This window comes from Wyeomyia smithii, chromosome 1 (assembly GCF_029784165.1).
Source record: "Wyeomyia smithii strain HCP4-BCI-WySm-NY-G18 chromosome 1, ASM2978416v1, whole genome shotgun sequence".
In the NCBI taxonomy this organism is placed as follows: Eukaryota; Metazoa; Arthropoda; class Insecta; order Diptera; family Culicidae; genus Wyeomyia; species Wyeomyia smithii.
Window position 1 is genome coordinate 158,561,725 of NC_073694.1, and position 25,306 is coordinate 158,587,030.

General features: G+C 39.3%; 5 protein-coding genes across 5 annotated transcripts; 3 read left to right on the forward strand and 2 right to left on the reverse strand.

Moving 5' to 3' along the window:
- Positions 1-4,389: 4,389 nt before the first annotated feature.
- LOC129725059 (AN1-type zinc finger protein 2A) lies at positions 4,390-6,000 on the forward strand. The gene is made up of 3 exons (XM_055680461.1): positions 4,390-4,861; positions 4,946-4,988; positions 5,045-6,000. Exons 1-3 carry the CDS (start codon positions 4,807-4,809, stop codon positions 5,643-5,645), a joined length of 699 nt encoding a protein of 232 aa, XP_055536436.1. The 5' UTR covers positions 4,390-4,806; the 3' UTR covers positions 5,646-6,000.
- A 204-nt stretch (positions 6,001-6,204) lies between these two features.
- LOC129725049 (uncharacterized) lies at positions 6,205-8,019 on the reverse strand. The gene is made up of 4 exons (XM_055680450.1): positions 7,868-8,019; positions 7,396-7,800; positions 6,665-7,332; positions 6,205-6,601 (listed from the first exon to the last, which is right to left on the reverse strand). The coding sequence occupies exons 1-4, from the start codon at positions 7,947-7,949 to the stop codon at positions 6,377-6,379; spliced, it is 1,380 nt and encodes a 459-aa protein (XP_055536425.1). The 5' UTR covers positions 7,950-8,019; the 3' UTR covers positions 6,205-6,376.
- A 208-nt stretch (positions 8,020-8,227) lies between these two features.
- On the reverse strand, positions 8,228-12,567 carry LOC129725043 (eukaryotic translation initiation factor 3 subunit A). Its single transcript, XM_055680438.1, has 5 exons — positions 12,343-12,567; positions 10,042-12,140; positions 9,053-9,879; positions 8,738-8,991; positions 8,228-8,684 (listed from the first exon to the last, which is right to left on the reverse strand). Exons 1-5 carry the CDS (start codon positions 12,389-12,391, stop codon positions 8,629-8,631), a joined length of 3,285 nt encoding a protein of 1,094 aa, XP_055536413.1. The 5' UTR covers positions 12,392-12,567; the 3' UTR covers positions 8,228-8,628.
- A 4,896-nt stretch (positions 12,568-17,463) lies between these two features.
- On the forward strand, positions 17,464-19,847 carry LOC129731758 (uncharacterized). Its single transcript, XM_055692007.1, has 4 exons — positions 17,464-17,551; positions 17,615-18,280; positions 18,524-19,372; positions 19,436-19,847. The coding sequence occupies exons 1-4, from the start codon at positions 17,515-17,517 to the stop codon at positions 19,591-19,593; spliced, it is 1,710 nt and encodes a 569-aa protein (XP_055547982.1). The 5' UTR covers positions 17,464-17,514; the 3' UTR covers positions 19,594-19,847.
- On the forward strand, positions 19,595-21,414 carry LOC129717309 (uncharacterized; the record flags this gene model as incomplete). The annotated part of the gene is made up of 2 exons (XM_055667175.1): positions 19,595-19,774; positions 19,904-21,414. Coding segments are annotated over 2 exons (1,557 nt in total), but the record flags the coding sequence as incomplete, so codon positions are not given.
- Between the last annotated feature and the right edge of the window lie 3,892 nt (positions 21,415-25,306).

Genomic DNA, 25,306 nt, shown 5'->3' on the forward strand with positions numbered 1-25,306 from the left:
ATGCCCCCGAAATATTCCTTCCAGAACAGATCCTACTGGGGCTTTTAGTGGCCACAGAAACAATGAAATACCAATAATACATCCAATATTTTCAGAACCACGATAAACTCTCTTTCGTTTTTATGTTGATAGTTGCCTTAACGATAGGGTTACCATTTCGTCGGAGTTAAAAATCAGGACAATTTTTTTCCAGCAAAAATTTGTTCTAAGCTATTGTTATTTTTTGAGGTATCAATAAATAAAACACGTAATTTGAGATTTGCACTTCAAAATACTCCAGAAGCCTCATATTTATCGTATTTCTCGAACGATTCAATTTTGCAACTTTGATTTATTAGGCGTTAGTAGATACCTCAAAAAATGCAACACTAGTAAACTGTTTGAAATAAATATAATTGTCAAAAAACGTTTAACGATTTCAACGACTAATTTCTCTCATTAACAGCGAATTTCTTTATTCCACTGTGTGCGGGCAAAACTGCCGAGGAATAATGAAACGTCATCGCCATTTAAAACGCAAGTAAGAAAGAGATGCCAGATAATTGTTTACGAACTTATCACGTGCGGTGGTGGGTTGAAGCTGACAAATTTTACAGTGCGCCTTGGGCAGCACGGCAAGTCAAAACTGGGTCAAAATCGAGCGAATAAAGAAGGGTTTTGACAGCAGTTAATGCGCTTCCAGGTCAAAACGAGGTGAGCTGGTGGAATAAAGAAATTCGCTATAAGATTCAACCAAAGAAAAAAATCGTTCGAAATAACTTCGTTTCTTCCTGGAGTCAAGATGAAAGTACTGAACAGTTTGCTTCCTTTTTGAATATCCGGTATAATTCAGAAAATTCAGAACAAATGCTAAAATATGAAAAATAAATCAGGACGCTCCAAATAGATCTCAAAATCAGGACATGTCCTGCTAAATCAGGACGGATGGTATCCCTACTTAACGATAAGTGCTTTCATTTCTCTAATATACAGTTTTCTCTAGCGGCGTATACAGTAGTGTGGGTTTTCCCTGACTGTCCGTGATACTTATCACTAGAATCGACAATCGGAAAATCGTCGAGAAAATGAATATTATGCAAATTTTTCATCTATATATCGTTAAATCTTTGGAGTGAGTCACAGCTACGATCCTTTCATCGTAGATAATCTCTGGACACTGTTGCGCCGGAAGGTTGGTGTTGTTATTCGAACCAACAAGCAGCATATTTTTCAACTGCTGCGTTTGTATTTTTATGTGAATCATGACCTTCACCAATCGCATGTTGTCTTCTAGTTGATTTCCATCAACTCCCCGAAATTCAAGGAATTTACGTTTGATTGATTCCATTTGAATTTACTGTTTTATCTATCACCGTTGAAAATATATGATCCATTTGAAAATTTGGAAAATTGATTATGCTTATAAACAAACAGATGCAACTCTCTCACAAGCAAAACTGCCTGATTCTCGGTTTCGTTCGTTTTCTCGTTCTGCATTTCACCCGTTTCGATATTGCGATAACATTGAAATATCGATACTTTCATTGCGATATATTTGTTACTTGATATCGAATCGTTTCAATATATCGCGATACCAAATATCGATACCTTCGCTTCCGATTCCCATCCCTAAAAATCACTCGAAAATAGGTAAAAGTTTAATGTCTACACAATAGATCATTGCACTCGAAAAATCTCGCCAAACATGTGAAAAGGGCCCATGTGCCATATGTAAACAAGCCACAATTTCACGTTTTTCAATAAATACAAGTTAAATCTACCCATACAAATAAGATTGTTTGATTAAGAGTAAATTCTTTTATCAATAAAGCTTATTGGTAAGCGCAGATTTTGCTTGTATTATTCAAACAACGAGAGAATTTGGCTTGTTTACATATGGCACATGGGCCCTTTTCACATGTTTGGCGAGAAATAACCTCACTTTTCTGACATTTCCCACGGGTTTGTTTACAAGGTGTTCCAGCCACTTTTTATGTGATAGGAGTGAAAATGAATGATACGAGTACGAAACAAATGAAAAAACTCTCCGCCAAGATGCTTCCGCATTTTTATTTGAGCCGAAAATTTTACTATATAAACAAACCCGCGACAACTGTCAAATCTCTTCTTCTTATTTTGTGACGTCATCGTGCAACGATCTATTAAAACTGGATCTCGAGCTCGACTAATAGCGCATTTCTTTATTCCACCAGCTCACCTCGTTTTGACCTGGAAGCGCACTAACTGCTGTCAAAACCCTTCTTTATTCGCTCCATTTTGACCTGCCGTGCTGCTCGAAGCGCACTGTAAAATTTGCCAGCTTCAACCCACCACCGCACGTGCTAATTTCGTAAACAATTATCTGGCATCTCTTTCTTGCGTCTTAAATGGCGATGACGTTTCATTATTCCTACGCAGTTTTGCCCGCACACAGTGGAATAAAGAAACTCGCTATAAGAAAAATCCGAGTTCACTCGGCAACTTCCACCGATATCGATTGGTTGATAAATTTTAATATTAGAACTAGATAACTCGAAATTTGTCGATTTTGAGTTAAGTATGCCATCATATTTATCGCGTCGAGCTCTATAACATATTCAAAACTTGTTGAAAAACGATTACAAGAAAAAAAGTTATTCATCAATTAAAAAACTAGATATCTCAACAAAAAACAAGCGTATTTTGTAATAAAACTAAATAACTCGGTTTTTGTTGATTTTTCAGTTGCTATAACGGGCCTGAAACGATATGGATGCGTTTCATAAAATCTGAACCTCTAATAATTGCATTTGAATCGTCATCACCAGAATAGGTTAAATTTTCAAACTCGTTTTTCTCGAAACGCCAATTTTCGAGTTATCTAGTTCTAGCATTAAGGGGACGAAAAATGCAACGATAAATACTTTGTAATATTGAATATTAGAAATATTTCGCACTATATCAATAGTATCTATCCCCTAGGCTACATAGGAATGTAAAATGAAAGTCTAAAACCGGAGAAAGTGAAAATATCTGGAATACTTCTCGAATAAGAGCGAATCTAACAAACTATTAACAAATAGAGATTATACCGAAAACGTATGAAGTGAGCTACTATCTACCTTCAAACTTGGAGAAAATAATGTATGTTTTTTATAACTATTAAAAAATTCGATGTTTGTTGAGGGCGAAATCTACTTTGTATCAAAATGAAATAGAATGAAGAATACGCCCTTTTTGTTGTTTACGTTAGTGAAAGGCGAAACTTGACTTCATCTTGATGAATGGGCGAAATCAACCCAACAAACAATTTTGTTGGATAACGGCTTGTTAAGCTGTAGGTCAGCCTAAATCTATTGAATAATAGCTTATTAAACTGTAAAACAACAAAATTGTTTGCTGGGAAAGTTGTCAACAAAATAAACATTAAAGCAAAGGGCGTATTCCGATACAATAACGTGAACATGGCGTATCCAGCTTTTTACGCGCCATAATGGCGGACGCTAAAATGCAAAGTTCGTAATAAATTACCCACCCTTTTGACAACTCTGCTTACGTCAGTTTGAAGTTTTTATATATATTTTATCAAAAGAAAAATATATCTGGCAACATTTGTGTTGCCAGTTTTTCAGAAATCGCAAATCTGACGTAAGCAGAGAAGTTCGCATATTACGAATACGCATTATGGCGACCGTCATTATGGTGCGTAATAAGCTGGATAGTAAAGGGCGATACCACATACATAAGACATACGTAACACTGGCGTTTTTTTCTGGTACACGTTGCCCCATAGTACTCCGTACCTCGCCCTGTCAAACTGCTCGATAAATAATGAACAAAATGAATTTTCTTTTTCTCGGCCTTATCGAGCCCCAAAGAAAATCCCATAAGGAACTGTCAAAAAGTTATTTACAAAATCAATGCAGCATTTTTCGAGTAGGAACGAGACAAATGCAGGGCTGCTCAGGTACACTGCCTTCAAAAACAACTCAAACAGAGGTTTTTTTACAGAGGTTGGTACTTTCGAGTAGTTCATTTTGTACCAACTTTTTTGGAAGATTTTTTCCTGAGTGTTTCGATATTGATTGATATATTTTGATATTATCGTATATCGTTTATCTGTCAACTGACAACCCTCCAACGATAAGTTAACGTCAATAAGCTAAGATATAAAGGGAGAGGTGCCCAAAAATGTAAGGATAAATAATTTGTAATACTGAATATTGGGAATATTTTGCAATTTATCAATAGTGTCTTGCCCCAAGGTTGTTCCATAATTTTCTGGAAATGAATTGTTTTCTAATAATTTTTGAGTTTATTTTGATAAGCGTGCATGTATAAGACTCAGTTGACAGCTTTTGTCATTTTCACTTCTTTTGATGTTTCACTTCTCATCGTTTTCACGCTTACACCCCTTACACCTCAGCCCAGACTTGCCAGATCTACAAATTTCACCGTCTACGGATCCGTATACAAAATCTACGGATTTTTTAAAATAACTACGGAAATCTGCGGATTTTTCAGTTAACGTTCACGTTCGTTTTGATCATCAACACAAATTTTCAATTTTTATTCGAAATTTCATCGAAAACAAAAAAATCCATCAAAATTCGTAGAACCTACGGATTTACACGAAATATTTCTAGCATCTCTGCTTCAGCCATACTTTAAATACTGAAACCTTCGTTTGATTCTGTTTAGTCACTTTACCCAACTTCACCATTCTGGGAATAATTCTGCCAACTAGAAAAGTTTGTCGAAAATTAGTGCATTTAAAAATTGCGTATTAAGAGAGCAAAGTGAAGTCATTCCTAAAACAACGACAACGATACAAAGTAATTCAGGACAATGGAATTGCCACATCTTGGTGAACACTGTTCCGCAAAATATTGCAACAAACTAGGTAAACCATTGTGCAAACTCGTTGCTTATTAGTTTAATTTTATTTCTTTTAATCTTGTGAATGATTTAATAATCCAACTTTCAGATTTTCTTCCCATGAAATGCGATGCTTGTGGGTCAATATACTGGTAAGTGCTTTATAAATGTCCTTGAATGCTAGTTCCTTATTTTTTCTTCATCGCAGCTCGGACCATTTTAGCTATCAGTCACATGCGTGCTCTTCCGCCTACAAAAAAGACGTCCAGGTGCCCATATGTCCCCTTTGTAGCGAACCAGTTCCTACTCCGAGAGACGTTTGGCCAGATGTAACCGTGGGGGCCCATATTGATCAGTTTTGCAAATCAGAGAAGAAAAAAATATACACTAACCGTTGCTCGTACAAAAACTGTAAGAAAAAAGAGCTTATTCCAGTGTCATGCTCGGTTTGCAAGAGAAATTATTGCCTTAAACATCGCCATACAACGGATCACGAATGTTCTGGAAGTGCTGTTTCTCGAAAACACCCACAAAATTTTGCAGGACAAGCGGCACTCCAAAGACAGCAACAAAAGAATAGTTCCTCGAATACGTTGACTAATCATCGCGCAGCGGACAGTAACAAGCACTTGGAAGCGGTGCAGGGTAGCATGTCGGAAGATGAAGCACTGGCGCGAGCTTTAGCACTGTCCATGCAGGAGGAGGAAGACGAACGCAGTGCAGCTACCCGCAACGAACCAAGAAATGCTGGCCAGCGTGGGATTCCAGTAGGGGGGCACAGCAGCAAGGACAAGTGTAATTTGTCGTGATTGCCGATTTTGATGTTGATACAAACCGTAAAACGATAATCTAAAATGCTTTTGAGCTACTATCATACTAGTTTTATACATTGTTGTTTAATTTTTGTGCACTGCAAAGTGATGTGACTTTATAATGTAAAACTATACACTTTCTAGAAATTCACCTCTACTCTACGTTCCGATAGAGACGATCTGATCAGAGTTGCTGTTTTAATTTTCGATCTTCGTATATATTTGGTGGATTGCTGTAAGATCGGAATTTATAATTGCATTTTTGATTAGATCGCTCCTAACTGAATTTTAGACTAGAGATAATTTATTCAATGTGATGTGGTCGGTAAATAGAAATTATACAATCAGCAAATTTGTGGTTTTAGATTACCATGAAACAGTTTTGAGTGGGTGACTTCAGTCCAGTTTCTTGCATAACCTGTTGTTGGCTTCCGCGACTGAGACCACCTAGCCTCCAGCTTTATGTCACAGGTGCGCTAGTATCTTACAATGGGTTTCCCGTTCCATGTTCACTCTTACAGGCACGCTATAGTTAGTTTATCATGGTCTGATCAAATGACCGGTGGTATCGAGACCAGCTGTACCTTATACTTTGTTTATTGGTAAATAATAAATTTCTGAAGCTTACGGAAAACTTGATACGAACTTTTAAACAGAGCTTAAGCTATAATCAAAAAGATTCACGAACATACCGCACATAAAATTTGTTGTAATTGTTTACCTTTGGACTAACAAATCTTAAAATTGATTTCCATATCTAATCCATGCTTCTCATATTCAACCACATGCTTTTTGATCATCTGCTCCACATTGATACAATCCAGCTTTTCCTGAATACGAATCTTGAGCGGATTCTCGATGGCATCCATGATCTGATAGCGCAATATGTTCGGCAAAATATTTACCACTGCTTCCACGATATAATCCAGTGTTCCCGCTCCATCACAACGAACCTATAATTAGGAAAAATACCATTTAATGTCCACTGCTCAGTGAGGTTATTGCTGCGCACTTACTTGAATATTTCCCAACTCTAATTGGATATCACTCAGCTTCGGTTTTTTACGTAGATCCAAGGGTTGTTGTACTTCGAATGCAACCTTAATATGCTCTACGGTGAATTGGGCTTGACCGGCTCGACTAATCATACCACGTCCTACAGAAACCTCCCACTGGGTAGATCCCATGATTCTCTGTGTGCCCACCTGCATCGTTAGCGCCACCGTATTATTTTGCATGGTTATTCCAATAGTGCCGTATCGATAAAAGCTGGAAATTCCCTTAATCCAGGTATGTGCCGTATGCATCCCGAATATCCCGGCAGTAGTGTTGTAGTCCGGAATAAGGTATGGATCGAATTTCTTATTGCGAACAAGCGTACGCGCTTCCCCGATTGCCATGTCCAACGGAGATATAGAGTTGGGGAACAAGATACTATTCTCCGTGGTCATATTTTCCACCCGAGTGTCAATCTCGGCTCGAATTTTGGAGTATGCTTCACTTAGCATAAAAGGTTTGATGGTATCAAAGACCAGATTGGATGCAGAATTTACCACACTTTGAAAAATACTACCCATGAAGCCTAAATTCTGGAAATCCATTGACATATCGTCGAAGGCGATATCAAGACTGATATCCTGCGTTCGAACCTTGCCATCCCGTTCGACACCAAGCGACACGTTTCCTGAAAAAGAAAAAATATATTTGAAAAATTATTAACGTCGTTGTACTAGAATTGCAAAATTACCCTTCGTCATCACATTTTTTAACACTACGGTGAAAGGACCTTCCGCTCGATTGAAGAACGTGCTCATGGTGTAATTGCCCTTAACTAACATTTCATCAATCTGTACTCCAGTTTGGATTTTCATCGTATGTAGCTCAGTCTTAAGCAGCTTGATACGAAACTTCGATAACCCGTAGGCCAGTACATTTTTCATGTGCATCTTCGCAATCGAAAAAGATTGTTTGATTTCTGGAATGGGCATAGGATCTGGCACTGTTGCACCTGGTAGCCCGACAGGATCTTCTTGCTTGTACAGATCGATGATGGCGAACAGCTGCGCCGAAACCAGATTCTCACCAACCTGTCGGTCATGCTCTTCGGTGTCATCGGGAAGTGAGTCTTCATCGGAAACGGAAAACGATTTGTCTGCCGAAAAACGAAAATGTTACAATACTTTGCTACGAGCGCTCTGCGCCATTCTGAGCGTAAATACCGTCGTCACATCGAATCGTGCTGATAAGAAAGCAATTGATCCACAATAGAACGATTAAGAGGCTGCAGCGTGCCGTCTTCATAGTGTCTCTGCTCGCTGATATTCTGTCCTCTTGCGTTGACGTGATCACTAGTACTGGCGATCGTGTTATCAGTTAAACCCTCGTTAAGTGCTCTCGAGTTCGAAGATGAGAGAAACGTTTTGGTGAGCCTGTTAATCTCTTATCGGTAGTCTATTATTGCTTCAGTGTAGTATTCAAATGCTTCGGAATTCCGGATGCATATGGTATCGATATCAAAGTAACATAATCGTTTCCGTGTGATTGTTTTCGGATTAAAATGATGAAATCGTTTTCGCCAGTTGAGTTCCCATGATCACTTTATTATAGAATTAATAGTTAGTTTTATGCTGTACTTGTATTCACCATATGTACTCTACAAGCTGCATGCTGGATATAAAACGAATCGTTATAGCATACCTGCATAGCACTATCCCTAATGTGTTGTAGGTATATATGGTTTGCTATTTGAGTTTAAAGACTGTGCATTATAATAGCTTATCTTGAACTAAGCAAAATGAATCATTTTTAGCTAGTTTGAAAGTTTAAACAAAAAATTGATAAACAGCATACTTACCGCTCTGTTAGATTATTTGTTTAATAATAAAAAATTGAAACATTGAGCGGCATAAAATCTACGACGCTATAGTATATTTGAATGGACAATAATCGATGTAGTTAACTGTCGTGAGTGAACTTTATCTTAACGATGCTTCACGTTTTGCCATCCATCCTCGTCAGAGCCAGTGTTACGCGATGCTATAAGATGAAACGAATTATTCAAAAATCGTAGCTCGGTGAACGAAACTTACCTTCTTTTGGTCGCTCTTCGCGACGTTCTTCCTTCGGTTTGGCCGTATCCTGACGAGATCCGCCTCTCCAGTCGTCACCGCCACGGCCTTGATCATCCTGAGGGCCTCTGCGCCACGACTCACCTGCACGATCACGATCTCCATCACGTCGCGGGCCTAATCGGTCATCACGTCGATCCCGGTTTCCGAAGTCTCGTCGATCTCCACGATCCCGATCGCCATCACGACGTAGTCCAGGGCCACGTTCACCATCACTAGCAAAATAAAAAAAAATTAAGCACAGATATATCATTGAGTCTGGCAAAAGTTACTTACCGCAATCGATCACCACGTCTGTTAGGGCCGCGATCATCCCGATCGTCTCCACCTCGCCGAATCGGACCACGGTCATCTCCTCCTCGACGTGGTGCATAACGATCTTCTTTAGTGTCTTCATTGCGATGCCATTTGTCCCTATCTTCACCTGCCCCACGTCTCTCCAAACCAGCACCAGCACCAGCACCCCGGCCTCTTGCTTGGAAGCTGGGTTGCCATATGCCTTTTCTAGTGTTGTCCTCACTCGGTTCCTTGGGTCCAGCTGCTCTCCAGTCAGAGTCTTGTTTTGTATCGGATGTTGAGGCGGCAGTTGTAGATGCTGTTGATGTTTCCCCACCCCTTCGATCTCTCCATGATTCTTTTTCCCGCATTGATGCTCGTTCTTCAGCTATTTTTTTCTCCTCTTCATGCTTGGCTTGTTGCTTCTCGTACAATAGACGTCCTCTTTCTTTCTCTTCTTCTTCACGTTTCTTTCTTAGAAGACGCTCCTCTTCTTCCTTCTGTTTGCGCGCCTCTTCCTCTACCCGCCGACGTTCTTCCTCCTTTTCCTTAAGCCATTGCTGACGGCGTTCTTCACAACGTCGCAGTACTCGCTCCGCAAGTCGCCGTTTCCGTTCTTCCTCCAGGTTGGCATTAAATACCTTTAGTTTCTCTGCAAACTGATTGCTTCGCTCACCCTTAAGCTTCTGCCAGAAAATTTCGCGATCGGGCTGCATACGCCTCAGCCGTTCCTGAACTGCCTCTGCGTTCTTGCGCTCAGCAATGGCCGCCTCAATGCGAGATGCCTCCTGTTTCTCCCAGAATTCTTTGTCTTGTACAAGCTTAGTCTAAAAAAAAACGACGTGAAAAATGTTATTGGCAACAAATGTACATTTCAAAACGATGTGGGCCTTATTACAGAAGACGAGTAGACGTCGAAGCATCTGTAATACGGCCCTATTACTCCAAATGCAATTGTGAATTTTAGATAGAACGAAAGAAAAACTAACCTCCAGATATTTCTCAATCAACGGGATCTCTTCCAGCCGCTTAGCCCGCTCGAAGTAGTCGATTTTCTTTTCCTGTGACTTCAGATTGTTGTCATGTGCCTTACGCTCTTTCTGGCGCTCTTCCGCCTCCCGGGTAGCGATTTCCTCAGCATTCATTTTTTTAATATCCTCCTCGTCGTATTTTTTTAGCATCTTCTGTCCGGTAGCAGTTTGTTTGATCTTGTCAATCTTTTCCTTCATGTTACGTTCGTTGATCATCTGGATTTCATTCTGTTGACGCTTCCTCTCGCGCTCCGCGTTCTCCTGCTCCAAACGGTGCTTTTCGGCAAGCTTCAACTGGCGAGCTGCTTCCTCCTGTTGGCGCTGCTCCTCTTCTTCACGTTCTAAGTTGACACGTTCGATGTACTCCTTGCGATCCTCAATCTTTTTCTGTCGCTGCAGAATACGCTGATGCTCTTTGACCATGTTTTCTTCGTAACTCTTGACCATTTGTGTTCGCAATCGCTCCCGTTCGGCCTTCTTCCTGTTGGGATTTATAGCAGCTATAGCACGATGCAACACTACCGACATGTTAACGAGCTGCGATCGAACCTGTTCCGATGGCATTGACTGTAAAGTTGGCCCATCTGGATGATCTTCCCGCTGGCTTTCACTCAAATCCGTTCCAAAGTGAACACTGTGATTACGATGATCAATCGTAATCTGCATGTCATTGTGACGTACACAATCGACCAAAATGCGTTCCAAATAAAAACTGTTGGCAAACTTAGCCAAAGCCAAAAAACGAGAAAACTCGATCGATTGATAGACTTGCGAAACTTGACGCACCAATCGAACTAAAGTTACGTCCTGGAGGGCTTGGGTGTACTGCGTATAAGGACTGTTCTCATCTGCGGTAATTTCGTCAATTACACCTTGAACGTGCGAGCAGAGGTTTAGAGGATCGAATTCTACCTCTAACCAGCGGTGCAAATTTTGGAATTGTGGAGCGGCCAGTTGCAGCACGTTCAAACGTACGAGTTCTTTGAGCAACGAAACTCTAGACGGCGGTTGCTGCAAACCCAGCAAAACAGCTAGTTTTTGTGCTTTTTCCAACGGACTCTTGTCAGTTTCAATGAATCGATCAAATTCGGGGTGAGCTGATGGTAGAGGAATTGCCAATGTAGCAATAAGAACATGAGAAGTCATGCGTTGAATTTCCTCTTGGGTAACATTTTTTTTCATGTCCCTCGACAGTTGGAACAATTTCAACAAGGCAGCAGCATGGAATAATTGGTTTCCGGCTTTCCAGAATACCATGGCTAGCTTTTGGTAATACAGGGCCATTGTTTTCGGCATAGGAGTCTTTTTCGAAAGAGTCATCAAACCATGTATGTCCTCAATAGCTTTGTACGCTTCTAACCACAGTTCCATTTGAATAGCACAATCAAGCTGATGCAAACGGGTGTCCAAATTCAACTGCTGAGTTTCCGGTTTAGAAATACTAACATTAGCCGTTTGCGAACTGACTTTACAAATATCTTCCAAATGCTTGCGCAGTTTCTCACAGAGTTTTCGGAATTCCATTTTACGGTTGTACTTGAGGCAAAATTGAAAAGCCATTTTCGCAATATCGTGATACAAGTTCTCGCAATGGGAGTTTACCTTTAACAACTCCAAGCATTGGCAATAGCTTTCCCAGAGAAACTTAACCCACGGAAGCAAAATTGTTCGATCAGAACGATCTTGAGCATCTTCACCACAAACTGCGCTCATTAAAATCGACTCCGGGGTAGCCAAATTGTCCAAATCGTCGTCAATTTCTAGTATCGCCTGCGATGACTGTTGTTGGGCAGCTTCCGTTCTTTCCTCGGCCATCTTCAGATAGCCTCGTATAACATTCTCCAATGATCCTACGTTCACCAGCTGGAACATATTCCGGTATTGAAATAAACCTTCCTTCGCGATGTGCGACTTTTTCAACTCCACGCATAAATCCAAATATTTGAACATGATGGGTTCAATCACGGATTCCGACCAGGTGTACGTCCATTTTTTTATACGAAAAACTTCCTGCAAGGTGTCCAGTGCCCGGGCCGGTTTTCCAACTTCGATGAACTCTAATAAAAAATAAAATTAAATTGCGAGGAAAATGTAGTCATCACCAAAAATTCATTTCATTTTAAAAGACAAATATAGTCTGCTATTTTTTTTTATTTTAAATATTTCGGTGACCATACAAAATGCAACGTGTAAGAGGGTGGCGAAAGCAGCCTCCATATTGGAAATACTGATGTTGCGGAACGTTTTAAAGGTACTTACCATTCGCCCGTTTTAGGGCGTTTTCCGGTCTTTGCATATAGCGAGACATGTTACCATTCGATGATCACTTGTTCACAAGTGCTTTGCCACTTTTTCAATACAGAACCGTAGATAAAAACCGATGTTTTTCCACTTTTTCAAGTTGCGGAATTACAATCACGCACTTAACCGCGTTTTTGACAAATGGTGAGAGGTTGAGGTGCTCGTTCTTGTCGGTCGATTGTTCGACTGACATTCAGGGCAGGGTTGCCACATTTAAATCTGTGTTTTCCCTTGAAAAAATCTGAACATCTGTATCTGGAACAAAAATATCTGTAAAAAAAATGTGTTGTTTAAACACAAAGAACTTTGTATTTTTTGAGTTTTTATGGTACATAAACCAAATTTTTAGCTTAAAACGTGTGAAGAGTTGAAAATATGTTCAATTTGCTCAATATTTAATGAAATAAAATTTGGATTGTTTTAAAAATTAATGTCAATTTCGAAAAATCTGTAAATCTGTACTTTTCGACGAAAATCTGTATATCTGTATATGCAGATTCTGTACCGTTTCTTCGGCCAAAAATCTGTAAAATACAGATTAATCTGTACATGTGGCATCCCCGATTCAGGGTTAACTGAAAGGACCGAAACACAGAAGACCGAAAAAAGTGATGCCAGATGTGGAAATATGTCTTCATTCGAATGATATTGAAGCTCATGATGGTAGTAAAGACATTCGAATTTGGCTGACATGGATCCCTTGGACTGCGCTAAACAAGCGATAACAAGCGAAACACCTGACTTTGTGCAACCTTTTTAGGACATTTTGATTTTGTAGAGACACCAAGTTTCCATAAGGGGCCGTTCCTAAGCCACGGGGTAATATTGTGATCCCTTTTTATACATCCCGTACCCCACCGTGGCCTTTAGTGGTATTTTGGCCAACCCCCCACCCCTCCCCTTGCGAATTTAACCACGTGGTCTTTTCATTTGTCAAGTGCTAAAAACTCGCTTAAATTTTTTAAATTTTTATTATTAAACATCTGTACATCTAGGGGCGAAATATTTCCAATATTCAGTATTACGAAGTATTTATCGTTGCATTTTTGGGCACCCTCTATTTATATTATAGCTCATTGACGTTATATTATCGTTGGAGGCAGAGTCTATTAGCGAATTTCTTTATTCCACCAGCTCACCTCGTTTTGACCTGGAAGCGCACTAACTGCTGTCAAAACCCTTCTTTATTCGCTCGATTTTGACCCAGTTTTGACCTGCCGTGCTGCCCGACGCGCACTGCAAAATTTGTCAGCTTCAACCCACTACCGCACATGCTAAGTTTGTAAACAATTATCTGGCATCTCTTTCTTAATTGCGTCTTATAGCGAATTTCTTTATTCCACGGGGTTAGTGCCAACTTTCGGGTGAAATAAAAAAACGGTCTCGATCTACGATCTAAAGCCTTGCGTTGGTGTGCGTGAGACCATGTGCAATGTAAACATAAAATAAGGCAATCCACGAGACAGTTGCGATCAGCTGCTTTAAGTCTGTTTTCAACTTATGACAGCTTTACCTATATTCGATCGGTTGCAATTGGATACAACTCGGATCCAGAAGCGTGAAAAACAAATATTATCCGATCGGTAGCTCTTGTATTGCGGATGCCAATCCTTAATACAACAAAAAAAATCATTTTTGATATTATTGCCGACATTAAAAGATTTCTGTTTTGGTCATGTTTTGGTTTTGCAGCTTGAAAAACAGCAACAATAACAAACGCATCCGTATATTTTTCCACTACGTCGATGACAAAATTCGCCACCCGACTCCTGCTTGTTTTCGATGGCTTACTGAAAATTCTGATTAAAGCACTTTCGAAATCGGAATCGGAATCCAAATCTAAATCCGATTCCATTCGCGTTGACGGTGTTGCTGATATTTGTTTGGTTTTTGCATGCGAAAAAGAAGGAAGGAAATATTTTTGCTTTTGTCATCACGCACATTTTGACAATTACATATGAGTGTTCACATAGGTGCGAACAGCCTTCAAAATCTGTTTCAACACGAATAACCCGAATTAATTCCATAACAAATACCTTTGCTGCAGCAATTATTTCTCTCTGCATTCCATGATTTCACTGCACAGACGACAACACATTTTCCTGTTGTTTTCAGCATCACCCGCGTGTTTTGACCGTTTTGACAGATACGATGTAATAGTATTGGTGAACCCACTCGCTAAACTGACAAAAATCACAGTGCGAACCTGTCTGTTTTGCAGGCGCTTCCAGGTCAAAACTGGGTCAATATCGAGCGAATAAAGAAGGGTTTTGACAGCAGTTAGTGCGCTTTCAGGTCTAAACGAGGTGAGCTGGTGGAATAAAGAAATTCGCTATTAAATGGCGATGACGTTTTATTATTCCTCGGCAGTTTTGCCCGCACACAGTGCACAGTGGGGAATCGCTGGCCATCAGCCAAAAAATTTTTTTTTCGTTAGCTGTTTCATAATATTTTTCCTTTATTGCTATAATATTCAAGTGTCTAAATCCAAAATTTGGGCGCAATATCATGTAATCTGAATTTTTTATGACTTTTCAAAGCTTGGCGAACTGACGTTTTTTGTCTTTTTTTTTTTGAAAAAAAGTACATTACTTTGAAACGCTCTGTAGCTTCAATGATAGCTTGGATTTTTTTGACGTCAAAGAAAAAGCTGTTGTAAATATGGTGCAAAACAAACCCTTTTCATTAGATATTGTAAAATTTGGTCATCATAGGCCTGACACTGCGCAAATTGTCACTTTAGTGGAAAAAGCGATAGCAGTTTTTTCATTTTCTTTTTTTGAGTTTGAAATTTCATCCAGGATTAATTTTAATCATAACCATGATACCCCATTAATAGAAATTTATGATATCGAACTCAATCCGTAAGAATGAAATAAAAATTTGGACGAAAATTACAAAATTTATCAATTGAAAGTTATAAAATAAGAAAATAGTAAACAAATCTTTATGAAACTTTTAATTATGTCAAACTTTATCACTTTCTGCAAATTCAAAACAATATTAAAAACATTCAGCCCTTTTCAATTTAGGATCATGAAATTCGCTAAACTGATTGAAGTGTTAAATAGTAGCAGGAAATTCATACCCCGGCTAACAATATCCGGCTAACAATATCCCGTTTGAAGATTACTTTTGCTTCTCACTCGTTGGCATACAAAAGTAAAGCACACATTTTGCTTTATGAGAAAAAAAAAACAAAGAACAGTCGTCGCCCTCCACATCTTTTCGTATTCATTTAGAACGTTGTGTCATTCCAGTGTCTTAGTTTTCAAATTCATAAATTTGTTGAATTTTATATATTTGGGCAAAATTTGTTTAGTTCGAGGGGTCGTCCATAAATTACGTATTTTTTCAATGGGGAGGATGCCCGGTGGCACTACTTGTGGTCAAAGATTATATAATTCTATAAAAAAGGACAAAAGTGCCAAAAAATATTAAAAATTGGATTTCGTGCTTCATGGACGGTCCCAAACAAAAAATTGATGCCAAATTCGTGCTCAGCACCCCAAAATTTTGTAAATACCCAGTTTTTGTTGCATTTATTGACACTTTTTTTGCTTGGCCAGCCTTCGTATGGAGTCGCCCCACTGTGCACTGTGGTTCCATGAAGTTGCTTGTTATTTTTCGGTCATAGAAAGATGTCGTCTTTACATAGGCCTGGTTTAAGTGCACACAAAGAAAATATTACCAAGCGAACACATGAAAACAACGTAAATTTACGTAAACCTGAATGTTTTCACTGGTTTAGGTAAATAATACGCATAAAAATTGGTAAAAACAACACAACAGATCAATAAAATGCGAATACCTAATTTTGAGTAAAATTTGTATGGAGTTTTTGAAATTCATATTGATGAATCAAGGTATTCAATTTTACCTAAATGATGACTTCCGACCTGCACGAAAAAATCGGTAAATAATTTTTACCTAAAAGTACCTTCCCGCACAAAAGTGCTGATTTGCGTCAAAAGTACGCATATTTGGGTAGTTTTATTTTTCTGTGTGTATCTGTTTTGAAGTTTCAAATAATCTGGCTGCTCTGCTAGTAGCTACACCTATTTCTAGATAAACATTTCAAAAGGTCCTATCTAACATTTGTAAACAAATCGAATTAACCGTTTTATCGTATAGCAGAGCCTGAAATCTATACGCTTTATTTTTGGAAAATCGATTTTTGATTACCAGAAACAGTGCTGATAAAAGTCATTTTCACCAGCAAAATTTTTCGAAAATTACAGCCAATCACTTTCAATTTTCACTTCCAATGATCGCACCACTCTTTCAGATACACTAGATTTTCGTCCTAGTAACGTGCTGTTATACTCAAATGAAATAGATCGCGCGCATTGGTCACGGTTACGGAATAAAATTTGACGACAAATCCAACCAAATGATCTTCACTTCAAAGCGAAAAAGAAAAACAAACAGTCCACTCACCAAAATAAACCTCACCGAAACACTTTTTCACTGACACTGACCGATGCCTTGACAATCTTCGTTAACTGATAAACTGATTTTGTTGTCTTGCTTTCATCGCATGAAATATAATGAGGTGTTTTGACAGTTCACTTTCATGCAAAAAGCGGGAAAGGAGAACTCTGAAAGGATTGAAAACAAAATAACTTTTATGGATGCTTTTTTTCACTTTCACTCAAGAGTGTCAACAAATATCAAGCCTGACCAGAAACGTACAGAAGTGTTTGATAAAAACGTCCAATTTGAAAATAAGAATAATATCGCACAACTTTATTATAGGACCTTTTGCATGTTTGCAGTCCAATGTGTCGAGTTGGTCTAAAAGTTCTACAGATGCTGGTTGGCCGTTTTGCATACTCTGTCCAAACAGTAGTTTCGATCTAAAAGTATGACAGATGCTATTCGGTTTATTCGCGTTGAAAGAGATTTGGAAGGCTGTTCGCACCTACGTGAACTCTCGTATGTAATTGTCAAAATGTGCGTGATGACAAAAGCAAAAATATTTCCTTCTTTCTTTTTCGCTCGCAGAAACCAAACAAATATCAGCAACACCGTCAACGCCAATTTCGACCTTTTTCCTGCTCATTTTCTAGATTGTTTCCAAACAACAAACGCGTCTACTCTAAGTATTTTACGTTAAAATCGTGAAGAATGGAGGGATTTTCATGTCCAATCCAATTACTTATCGGTAAGTTGAAGTGGATATATAGAAATATGTAGTTTCAGTGCAGTTTTTTTTCACAACTTAAAGATGCTGCTGAGGAAATCGATGAAGGTGCTAGCGAGAATGCACATTCCGCTCCGAATGTCTGTCTCAGTATCTCGGAATCCCAGCGATGTCACTCGACCTGCAGCCATAAAAATAACCATAAATCATGTTCTTGCCGTCGTACCGTGTCGAAATTCCACAGTAGCCGTCGGATCAATTGCAATTGTCATTATAAATGCCGTAATCGAAGCACTACAACCTGTGAGAGTAGCCGAGAGTTTTTAACGAATCGATCTATCTACAGTTCCTTCTTCAGGGAATATGCTCAAGGTCGCCCCGACGGCATTTGTACTCATAATCGCACATGCTGTAAACAAGGCACTACGGCCTGTGAGTGTAGCCGAGATTTTTCACCGGATCAGTCTACCTACAGTTCTTCCTACAGGGCACATTCTCACTATCGAACCGATTGTTCCCGCTCTCGAAGTTGTTTCAGGTCCTCCGGAAATACTTACCACTACAGGGCCGAATGCAATCGCTCTCCCAGTCGTTCAAGCAGAGTTAAATACGGATATATTGAATTGGATCACTGTTATGCAAGTCGAAATACAACAAAAAAGTCGTTCAAAGACGTTGGCACAAGCCCCTTGAATCGATCCGTAGCATCGAGCAGAGCTGCATTTTCACAGCAATCTTCACTATGCCGAGGTAAGATTTATAGTTTTGTTCTTTCAATCACCATACAGCATACAACATTGAACCATAGACAAACAGACATTATTAATAAATGAATTAATTAGATAATTAATCAAATAATTATTCGTTCAACGCGTTTTCTGTCTTTGGTTGAACAAGGATCCATGTTTTTTTATGATGCGTAGTGCAGGTGTTAAAAGTTACTTCGGTAATCGAAGACTCTCCGGTTTACAGTAATCTTTGTTTATTCTACAGATGATCTTCCAAGACGAAACGCTACAGACGTGAGCACCAGTCCAAACGATAAAGTATTCGGGAGTCTACTGAAGGACATCAAAGTAATTCCTGCAATTGGTAATTATACTTCGGAATATACCGATCGCGTGCCTCTTTACGAGTTAAAGAATGGGCTCACACCGAATTCGAAACAAACAAAACTGCTTCCGACACATGTTTCAACAATGGAATGTAGTATTGAGAGAAAATTTGAGTCTTCATTGAACATAAGCAAAACGCCATCATTCTCTAGGGTAATTACTTCTACCCCACGCGTGAAGCGCATTCGCAGAAATAATTCAACAGACGTGGCGCTCAACTCGTCAAACGTCGTAGGTGGTAGTAGGACAAAACAGGAGAATCTTGTGGCATTGGACCTTTGCACTAAAACAACAAGGATCAGTCAGAATGTTGATGTAGATAATTTTGCTGACGTCTTAATTAACGTCGAAGAACCGCTCGATTTATCAAAGCACGCCGATAACAAGTTGGCAGATTATTTCGCTACGTGGTCTGTTGACTTAGGTGGCCTCATACTACATGATGACCAAAAGGAAGATCACCTTTTTTTGAACAATTTAACAATTTACGAGTATTTCGAAAAGTATAATGAACTCAGCGATGTTGAAGGTAACGAAAACGATGTGACGGGTAAGCTGAGAGATGATGATTATGAGCTTAGCGATGCTGAAGATGTGCAAAGGGGTGTGGAAGGAAATATTTCCGATAGCGAATATGAACTTAGCGATAACGATTTTAGTGATGGTGAAGACGAGTGTGACAATGGCGAAAGCGTGCTTAGTGATGTGGATGGTGGTAACAAAGACGGTGAACAATACTTTTTTTGAAATGGCCAAATATATAAAACTTTGTTCCGTGACATCTTTTCAGATGAAAACATATTTTCATGCAGCACCAAGGATACATATCCAGCAAAAGATGATGATTGTATCGATGTACTAGACAAGGAAAGACTGATAAAAAAAACTAAGCAATCGGAAGCGAATCACCAAAAACCGCCAAAGAGGCCTTGCATATACCAGAGATAACGGAACGGTAGTGCCAGCACGTGAGGTGAAACCTCCATGCAATTGTAGAATGAAATGTTCTGAGAAGTACACCGCAGAAATTCGTCGTAAACTTTTGCAAAATCTTTTGCGATTGAACTTTCAGAGTCAAACCCAATTTTTAGCAAACCATATAGAAGTTAAGTACACGGCCAGACCACAGGTAGGTATTTTACAAAAACTATTATCTCTATATGCCATGTGTTCAGCATGACCTCCTTAATTCAGTTCGAGATCAAACCACATTTTTTTATGTTTTAAATAAGTATTCCACTTGTGTTTCTTTTTACAGAAAGTAAATTCAAGACGTAAATACACGAGAATGTATAAGTTGTCTAGCTTTGGAAGATCTACTAAATTATGCAAGCGTATGTTTCAGAACACTTTCGACATTGGTAGTAGAAAGATACGTGATATGGCTGCGAAAATTATCGCAGGATCGGGAGTTGCTTCAGACGATGGAAGGCAAAACAACAGCAATCGTCATCCTATTAGTCAGGATCATCTGGAGTTCATCCGAAAGCAAATAATGTCTTTTCCCGCATACTCCAGTCACTACTCGCGAGAGAAGTCCGATAAATTGTATCTTTCTAGTGATCTGAATATATGTCGTATTTACGAACTGTACCAGGAACAATGCGCAAAGGAAAATATCATTCCCGTGCATTACCGCCTTGTTTTCAAATCCATGAACCTCAGCTTCAGGAAACCGAAGGTCGACACCTGTGGCAAGTGTGATCGGCTCACAATGGAGATCAAATTAGAGATGGATCTCGTGAAAAAGGGCGAGCTACAACAGTTGCTTGATTGTCATCAAATCGCCGCTGATAAAGTTTATAAAGAAAAAACGAAAGACGTGGCGCTGGCAAAAATTGATGCAACCTTGAGAACATCGTCATTTGATCTCCAGAAACAGTTGCCGACGCCTTACCTTAGTAACGGTGAAGCATTTTATTGCAGGCAACTGTATACCTATAACCTAACCATTTTTTCTACTTATGCCGGAGAAAATTCAGCGTACTGTTATTTATGGGACGAGACGAAAGCTCGCAGAGGCTCCCAGGAAATTGGATCCTGTCTGTTACAAGATTTGAATAAGTTGCCATCCTCGGTAGAAACGATGATTCATTATAGTGACCGGTGTTTCGGTCAGAATAATAACAAGACTATTATTTTCTTGTTTCCACATTTTATTGAAGAGTGCGTAAAACATGGACGAAAGTTGAATATATATCATAAGTTGATGGCTACTGGACATAGCCATATGGAGGTAGATACAGTTCACGGTGCCATCGAGAAAGCAAAAAAGTGTACTACAATGAACATCGAAGTCCCACATCACTGGGCTTTACTTATAAGCGGAATTCGCCGCAAAGTTCCTTTTAACGTAATTGAAATGGAACAACGCGACATGTTGAATTTAAAATCGTTAGATCAGCGGTATAGGATCCCTAAAATGTCGCTCAATAACAAACCGTTTCGCATCAAAAATACAATGGTTTTTTACTTTTCCACGGAATTCCCAGGGCATGTGCAATTCAAAGAACAGGTAACTGACGAGCAATTTGATAGAATTCAAATCTTACCTGATGTCGAGGTACTGGAAAACGTGGAACTTAGACCAATCACTAACATACCTTTAGAACTATCCAGCGTTAAGCTAGACTGATGCTGTACGTGAAACAAAAAGAATACTACGCCACATTCCTTAAATCATTGGTTGCGGCGAAGAAAGGACGACGAGCTAAGAACGCTGTAACGGACCATTTTGAGGCTGATTTGGATCTTCTAGAGGACAGTGATTAGGCGTTGCCGTAGATTATATCAAAATACCGATTTACGGTCATTTAATTTTCTGACTGAAGAGTTGAAGAGAAATAAAAAAAATTTACGTTTTATTTTACATTTTTCATTACTCATTTCGGAGATTCAGAACATTATTCACACCCCACTGCTAAACCTACACACCTAGCAATCCCCCACACTCGTTTCTATAGTTAATATTGTGACAGAAATTAGTGATGGGAAATATCGCCCAAAACGTACATCGATAACAATCGATATTTCCGGGGGTTTTATCGATAATTTGACAGCTAACGTTTGCGGTAAAAAAAAATTTTTTTCAGATGATGAAAAAAAACTATTTCAGATGGGGATGAAAAAGAAACTATGACAGATAATTGAGTTGGATGAATTTCCCATGCAAGGTTATCATGTTAGCTTCCTCGCAAAAAAATATTACGTCCTTGCGTGCGGCCTTCCGGCAGTTAACCGTAACATTTGTCATGGCGGACGAAAACATGCGTGTAGCCATGTTTTTAAGCTCTTTTATTCGTTTTTTTTTTTATTAATTCCTCCTCCGTTTTCGCGACAAAATTGTTGGAATAGATCTTGCGCTTCAAGTTTGCCCAGAAATTCTCGATGGGAAGCAGGTGGGGGACATTGGGCGGATTCGCCGACTTCGGTACCACATCGATATTCAGCCGCTCCATCTCCTCCTACGATCGCTTCGAGTAGTTGGCCGACGCCAAATCTGGCCAGAACACCGTGTCTTCGCGCTTATGGTATTTCTTGATGAACGACGCAACGTCTGTCAGGCACTTCGTACTATAAATTTCCCCGTTCACGGCCAGCCCGGAGCGAAAGAAGAGTAACTTTGACATCCCTTTCTCGCTGATTGTCAGCCACAGCCGCACCTTCTTGGGGAACTTGGTCTGTGAAATAAACTTAACCTCGGTGCTCACTTCCTTCGTGGGGGAGGTAAAATACGAAGAACCCTGCTAGTCGTTGCCATCCAGGGTGAGATAGGTCTAGTCGTCCATCACCACTGCCACGTCGCGATTCGCCGGGAAAATCGACTTGACCATCTTATTCAACCGCTGTCGCTGCGTCATTGCCTGCAGCTCCGAGACCAGTGGTCGGGACTGCAGCTTCTTGTATGCATGTTCATGTTCTCCAGATACTTTTTCTCTGTTTTAGAGCATGCACCAACCTCTTGGCCAAGTGCACGCAGCGATTTAGCCACTTTTCCCTCGGTCTTCCTCTTCAGCATCCTTTGAAGCTTCTTGTCACTCAGGGTCGTTGGCCGTCCAGAACCGGGTTTTCTTTCGATGCTCTGATCATTGTCCAATAGTGTCAAAATGTTGTAGATGCCAGAACCGGCATACCCGGCGTCCACAAAGTGCCGCACGATGTCTGTTTTTGACGCCATTTTGAAACCCATGAAATCGGCAATTTTTGTCTATTTTTTTACCGCAAACGTTATTGCGGTTATAGTAACGGCCCAAACAGAATGGATACGTTTGCGTTGCGTTGGCGTCAATTTGACAGTAAATGTATGGGCTAACTGTCAAATTGCCGCAAACGCAGCCGCAACGTATCCATTGTGTTAAGGCCTCGAATGACAAATCTTACGATACTGCGAATGATAATTCAAACTACCGGACGAGTTAAACAGTTTGTTTTGGAAAGTCTTTGAGTTTTACGCCGGAAGTGCTTTCTACGGAGTAGTTTCAAGCCGAAGTTCATTTTGAAGGTTGTGTAATAAGGAACCATTCAAATATTACATAACGCGGAATTTGGCAATTTTCAATACCCACCCACCCCCATGTAACGCAATTTTACATGTTTGCCACATGCACTATAACGCTCCGCTGAATACCCCCCACCCCCTAGAGCGTTATGTATAATTTGAATGATCCCTAAGGGAAATAATTGAAGCAGGCAAAATTCTGTCAATTTTTAAATGGCCAAAACTTTACGAAAAATGAATCAATTCAGACAAAACAGGTTTCATTTTACTGGAAAACTATCCTAGATTCCTAGTATAACTTGAGAACTGGACGTGACCGAGGGTCACTGGAAATGTTTCAGATTTCCGGAGTGTGTGCCAAAGTGTACATTTTTGCAACGCGTAGAACTTTTTCTGACATTCTGTTTCACATAGGTTTATATGTTGTCAATAACTCAGAATTTATTTCAGGTTCATTGGTAGCCAAAGATTGAAAATTCGCCAAGGAATCATCGAGGTATGAATTTATTAAGTATGGGTGTTGGTTTTGGCGGTTTTTTCCCTGTTGGGTACTAATTTTCTTTGAGCTTGCAGCACTCTAGCAGAATTCAATCGAACATTGTGGGTGTGTAGGTCTTATTAAACCAAGCAACTTTGCAAACTTGCGTTTGAAAATTTATCTGGATTAACATTTAAAAAGGTCAGATTGAAAGTTGAGACCATGATAATTGTTAGTCAAAATTTCGATCATCATGTGACAAATTTCAGGAACTCATTGCTGAAAATTGCACTCTTCAGGATGGGGTAAGTTCATCGAAGCAGTCCCAATTGTTTGCATGCTTTGGTTGGAAAAAAATTTCAAAAATAAATGTTAACATGTGTACTGTTTTTTGAACCCGTTTGTCCCGTTTTTATTCCGAGAAAATCTGGTCAGCCTACTTCAAGAATATAAAAAAATGAGTTTAAGATTCTACTCTGAAAAAAATATAATTTTAAAAACAAAAAATGATTTTAGAAAATATCGGTGATCTCAGATTTTTTTAAATGAAGTATTTTAGATAGACAATTTAGTTGCCTAAAACGTTCTATGCGTTGCAAAAATGTACACTTTGACACACACTCTTGAAATCCGAAACATTTTCGGTGTAGGATGGTCACACCAAGTTCCCAAGTAATACTAATATAATACTGTTTGCCAGTGGAATGAAACTGGTTATCAAAATTGATTCATTTTTTGTAAAGTTCTGGCCATTTAAAATTCGAGAGAATTTTTTTTATCTCGATTATTTTTCCCACCCCCTGTATAAATCAGGATACTTTTTTGGCGCAACAATTTCGTTGATTTGGATTTTTAGTGGAACTAAAAATTGTTTGTTGGGTAACAGATACTTTAAACTTAAACAGTTCCAAGTTAAACTAAACAATTACCAGAGAATTACCAATAGACTGCCGCTATGCATGTCCATCATAATATAAGAGTTGGCAAGCCAAAGAAAATGCATTTTATTACAATTTCGTGTCATTGCTTTTTATGAGATGGTGCGAAAAGTTTGGATATTTTTTTAAAGTTCTCCAGTACTGAGTTGTCGAATTCATCTGTTCATAGGAAACTAAAAACTATAAATACCTTTTTAGTTACCATTATTTCTCAGAAACTCAGTGACATCCGGGGCGAACCTTTACACCACCCCCAACAATGCTAAATCTTGTCGAATAGCAACAAATACCCAGCGGCAAAAGCAACTCCTGGGGAAGGGTAGGTGAGGTCTCCTTCTTTTGGGTCTCCTCCAGTAACCAGCCGCACTGACTTGTGCTCACCCTTATAATATCGATCATTATCGTTAACGTCAAAAAATTAACGATAATATCGATGTCAAGCACTTATCGATATCATCGATAAGTATCGATAAGTTTCCCATCACTAAATTGCATATGCAATTTGTTCTGATTCTAATCCGCCTATTCTTATGCCTGTTTTCTACAGTATTCTTACATAAAATAGATCAAAATAGACCTGCCCCCTATTTATCCATAATGATTGCCTTTTTATGATGTAATCTGACCCTTCCCCAGTAATCATCACGTGATTTTTCGAGTTTTACTGCTTTTCAAATAAAGGTCCAATGTGACATTGTTTTGTGCAAAAAGACCAATCTGACAGGTCCTAACTGTTATTAAAAGATG

Coding starts and splice junctions, on each gene's coding strand:
- LOC129725059 (XM_055680461.1), top strand. CDS start 4,807: ATGGAATTGCCACATCTTGGTGAACACTGTTCCGCAAAATATTGCAAC. Junction 4,862..4,945: donor AAAATATTGCAACAAACTAG/GTAAACCATTGT, acceptor TCCAACTTTCAG/ATTTTCTTCCCATGAAATGC. Junction 4,989..5,044: donor GCTTGTGGGTCAATATACTG/GTAAGTGCTTTA, acceptor TCTTCATCGCAG/CTCGGACCATTTTAGCTATC.
- LOC129725049 (XM_055680450.1), bottom strand. CDS start 7,949: ATGAAGACGGCACGCTGCAGCCTCTTAATCGTTCTATTGTGGATCAAT. Junction 7,801..7,867: donor CACGATTCGATGTGACGACG/GTATTTACGCTC, acceptor GTTTTTCGGCAG/ACAAATCGTTTTCCGTTTCC. Junction 7,333..7,395: donor AAAAAATGTGATGACGAAGG/GTAATTTTGCAA, acceptor TTTCTTTTTCAG/GAAACGTGTCGCTTGGTGTC.
- LOC129725043 (XM_055680438.1), bottom strand. CDS start 12,391: ATGTCTCGCTATATGCAAAGACCGGAAAACGCCCTAAAACGGGCGAAT. Junction 12,141..12,342: donor CGCCCTAAAACGGGCGAATG/GTAAGTACCTTT, acceptor ATTTTTTATTAG/AGTTCATCGAAGTTGGAAAA. Junction 8,992..9,052: donor AGACGTGGTGATCGATTGCG/GTAAGTAACTTT, acceptor TTATTTTGCTAG/TGATGGTGAACGTGGCCCTG.
- LOC129731758 (XM_055692007.1), top strand. CDS start 17,515: ATGGAGGGATTTTCATGTCCAATCCAATTACTTATCG. Junction 18,281..18,523: donor GCAATCTTCACTATGCCGAG/GTAAGATTTATA, acceptor TTTATTCTACAG/ATGATCTTCCAAGACGAAAC. Junction 19,373..19,435: donor GGATGGTGGTAACAAAGACG/GTGAACAATACT, acceptor ACATCTTTTCAG/ATGAAAACATATTTTCATGC.